The sequence below is a fragment of the Humulus lupulus genome, chromosome 2 (genome assembly GCF_963169125.1).
Source record: "Humulus lupulus chromosome 2, drHumLupu1.1, whole genome shotgun sequence".
NCBI lineage: Eukaryota > Viridiplantae > Streptophyta > Magnoliopsida > Rosales > Cannabaceae > Humulus > Humulus lupulus.
In genome coordinates, this window is record NC_084794.1 from 30,164,286 (window position 1) to 30,168,724 (window position 4,439).

At 35.5% G+C, this 4,439-nt stretch overlaps 1 protein-coding gene across 1 annotated transcript; it reads left to right on the plus strand.

The window, feature by feature from the left end:
- The first annotated feature begins 1,593 nt into the window (after positions 1-1,593).
- LOC133815938 (regulatory-associated protein of TOR 1-like) lies at positions 1,594-2,595 on the plus strand. The gene is made up of 2 exons (XM_062248693.1): positions 1,594-1,722; positions 2,298-2,595. Exons 1-2 carry the CDS (start codon positions 1,671-1,673, stop codon positions 2,585-2,587), a joined length of 342 nt encoding a protein of 113 aa, XP_062104677.1. The 5' UTR covers positions 1,594-1,670; the 3' UTR covers positions 2,588-2,595.
- The last annotated feature ends 1,844 nt before the right edge of the window (positions 2,596-4,439 follow it).

Here is a 4,439-nt window from a genome sequence, read left to right on the forward strand (position 1 = left end):
TGTATAGTTCATCAGCAATTCTCATTCTCCACATATTTAAGTTGTCCGAATTGTTAAGGATATTATTTTTGCCAAACAAAGTTGGATAGGCGATTATTTCCCCGTCTTTTTGTTTAGTAACTGTTTTCCAAACTTTTATTGGTGGAATTGTGTTCTCTTCTAGCTCTCTATGCATCTAAATTATTTTCTCTGATTAAGAATTTGTGTGGATTGTAACTTTTGAAACACGTGGATTGTAACATTCAGACATATATGCAAGTGAGGGAGAAAATCTTGGTCTTGCTTGACTCTTGGCAAGAAGCTTTTGGTGGGCCTGGAGGAAAGCATTCTCAATATTATTGGGCATATGAAGAATTAAGGGTATGCATTTAGCTCCATCTTTTAGATGCTATGTGCTCTTCCTCCCTGTGGCGCTAAATCTAGAAGAGTTATTTTTTTCCTTTTCAATTGTTCTCACCTTTTTAGGTTTGATATAGAAATTTGGTATTATGAGGTTTGATTTGCATCAATCACCTTTTCAAATAAAAAATTCATCACAGCCTTTACAGGGCTGATGGATCCTTTGTTTTTTTTTTCTTTCTGGAACACAGTATCAAGTGGTTAAACATGTTGTAGCTGCCATTTCAATATTCTGACCCTTAAATTTATTTATTTTTTTTAAAAAAGGAAATTACTTGAAGAGCTAGTCATTGCTATTTGTATACTTTTCCTGACTATGTTAGGGAATTACTAGTTGGCAATGATAATGATCACTGTTCTTAGTATCCCACTGTTTCATTACTGATATAAATTTGTTAACATCCTATTATATTAAAATTTTTGAAATAGGTCTCTCTCTCTCTCTCTCTCTCTCTCTCTCTCTCTCTCTCTCTCTCTCTCTCAAATCAGATGAATTGTTCTCCAATAACAGTGAATTGAATGAATGACAACGTTCTGGAGTAGAATTTCCCAAGCGTTCATTAGACGTCGTCCCTATTTTTTCACCCCCTGCTTCACATCAGACCATGGGTCGTCCTCAACCTAGATATGGAATGCCTAGCAATGCTTCAAGAAGGCTTGATGAAACTATGGCTACAGAAATTGAGAGTTTGAGGTGACAATTTTAATGCAGTTCATGATCTAGATATTAGCTTTTGAAAATTTTTTGTCTTCTGATTTTTTTTTTCATAAAGCTTGTCAAGCATGGAGGCTATGCAGAATGTTCTGGAACTCCTAAGTGACATGCTACAGGCAGTAAATCTTGGTGATTCTGCAGTATGAGCAATGAATTTTTTTCATCTCTATGATCTATGATATGAGCTACTTGTCCCCTTTTTTTAATCTCTATGAGCTACTTATCCCTGAAACTTAATGTGGTTCTTTTGCCATTCTGTTCAAGCTGTAAAAGATGAAGTGATAGTTGAGCTTGTTAATAGGTGACGCATCAACTGGAAAAAGCTGATGCAGATGCTCACTTCAACCGGGTTAGTTTCATCTATACAGTCAAGATATTTAATTAAGAATAATTTGCTCATTGTATTTTATATTACTGTTTTCCTGGTGTGCCTTTTTATGCTGCGCATCTTTACAAGGATTGATAGTCATGCCAGGTTGATCTAGTGAAGGATGGGGGACATACACATTTCATCAGGTTTCTTGATAGCCAGGAAGCATATCCAGAACAGCGTGCAATGGATGCATTTGTTTTGGCTGTAATTGTGGATGGTCACAGACGGGGTCAAGGTTCTTCCATAGTTAAAAAATTATATAGTTTGGATAATTAATGATATGAAATGTCCTTGTTTTACCCTCTAGACAGCAGAGCGGACATTGTCTTGTTTTTAATTTTTTGTGTGGATGGTAGTGTACCAATGGAGCTGTTCACTGCCACACCATGATTTTATCTGTGACTGCTGACACTGACACTGACATTTCATTACAACCACAAGTCACTTGTTGTAATTTTGTACTGTTATAGTCCATCTCCATGGATGCCAGATTATTGTTTAGTCGTATCCATACATAGATATATATATATACATAATTTTAGACCTTATGTTATAAGCTACTGCATTCATATACATATATATTTGGATATAATTGTAGATTTTCTATCTGTTATAAGCTACTGAATCCATACATATGCAGGTTCTGGCTACTATACATCTCATTACCATGATTTGAAATTTGTGTACCATAAGCATATTGGCAGCTTGTTCATACTCTTGAGGCTGCTCAAACAAACCTGCTCCTCCCGAGGCAGTATTGTAATTTGTCAACTGTGCTAATGAAGTTTGATTTCTTTTCCATCCTAGCAGCTCTAGGGAGATTTTCCTTTGGTCACAATAATCATCTCAAGTCAATTGCTGCAGCATATTGGAAGCATACTGGGTCTCCTTGGAGTTCCCTCCCTTCTTTGGCTCATAGAAGAAGTCCAAGTAGTGTTGTTCCATCTCAGATTGGTCCAATATCAAGAGTTGGCACTGATAGCTCGTCTCATGTTCGAGATGGAAGGGTCTGCACTAGCAGCCCTCTTGCTACTTCTGGATTGGCCCGATCCTTTGGCATTGACTCCTTTTGGATTGGCTCGATCGTCGTCATGGCTTGATATGAATGGACGAGGTATTTTTTTTTTGCCAATTATATGCCAGGACAATCTTATTTGTTGGAATAAATGTTTCTTGTTATATTTGCGTAATTACTTATTAAATGAACTGTTATGAATAGACGATTCGTTAAATAAGCTTTTAATGGTCTTGCTTGCTTATTGACTACTTTTGATGGTCTTGCTTGCTTTTTTAAAGTATATATTACTAAGCTTTTAAATAATGCCTTAGAGGTGTTTGAATGAATTCTTCACTGAGATATATTTGAATAAAGGTATTTAGTCTGAACATATATGATAGGTTAGGTGCAATATATTCCATCATATTATGTAGGGTCATGAACTTGTGTGTCTGTATGTGTTATCACATTCATTAGCACCTCCCTATTGAGAATCCAACATGTGGATGATGCATAGATACATTGTTATTACTAATTTAAACTCGATTCACTAAATTCTTTTAGATAAATGTTTATTACGAAGTGGAGTTTATACGTATAGTATGCTGTTGCTGTTCTCAGAATCTTGTGATTATTTTTAGGTGCAAATTCTTTAGAATATTTGAATAGGGCCAATAATTTGAATTTTTTTTTTGCTTATTCTCTTAACCAAATTTTAGCTTACAACTTGCCATGGCTTCTTTCTCTTTTGTTCATACCCACTATTGCTACCATATTTATAGATACATTTGTACTAGACATGATAAGATTTTCATCTTGTCTTTTTATGGTCCAAGCATATACAAGCACCTTCGTATTACAAAGATGCCTCACAAATCCTAATCTTCTTGCCTTCAAAATTTTATTCTAGCTCACAGTTTCAGCTAATTTTGTGAAAATATGAAATTATCTAGATTAGGCCCTTTTTTCAATTATGGTGTGAAATCAATGTTAAGCATTTTTTTTAAAAGCTAATGTGCTTTTTTTATTTATTTATCTCTTTTCTTTTCTGTGTCAGAAGACATAACGAGGAAAATAAGAGGAAACGGAAACACAAAAAAATAGCAAAAAGTATAAGTGGTCTCTAAATTAGAGGAACAACCTCATCAAATTTTGGTACATTACTCGAATCTCATCCCTAATTAAATTGTTATTATTTTCTTTCTTTCATTTCTTTCCCCATACCCCTAATGGAAAAGAGTTATCTAACCTTCTATCATTACTGGGTAACAAAAAGTTGGATGGGTAACTGATGATAAAAGACATGCCACAATCTCCTGAATGTGTCATTTCTTTCAAGAGCATTGTCTTCTGAACTTTTATTTGCCTGCATATCAATTATAACTACATTGTATATGTATGGAAATGAATTTATTTGTTTTTCTGTTTCTCTCTTTGTTTCCATTTTAATTTACTTTTTGTTTTTCTGTATGCCTTAAGGATATTCTTTCTGTTGACGCGGTTCTTCGCCAACAGGTAATTAAGAAAATAAGAGGAAGGGATTAATGCTTAACAATGAACCGAAATAGAGGAATGATCTTTAAATGGACTGATGACACAATTATGTTTTTTAGGTGGTTCAAAGGTTAAAATCCTTCTACTCCACCAGCCAATATTATTGCTATATGCCTGGTATTCTTTACAGGGTATTTCCTTACACAATAGAATCCAACCCTTTGCAACTCCCAGGGTCTCCATATTTATAGGTGAGGGCACCTGGGAGTTGGTAAGGGGGGTCATCCCGTGACCTTCCTACCTATCATGTCACTTCTGTGACATTCATGATTAATTCCTAAAACCTGACACATGAAGTGTGGTCTAATCAATAGGTAAGGGGGATAATGGGCCGCACGGCCCAACCCAGTCGTGGGTGCCTGAATACGCACGTTCATGCTGCGTGTCCGAGAAGTCAGGGA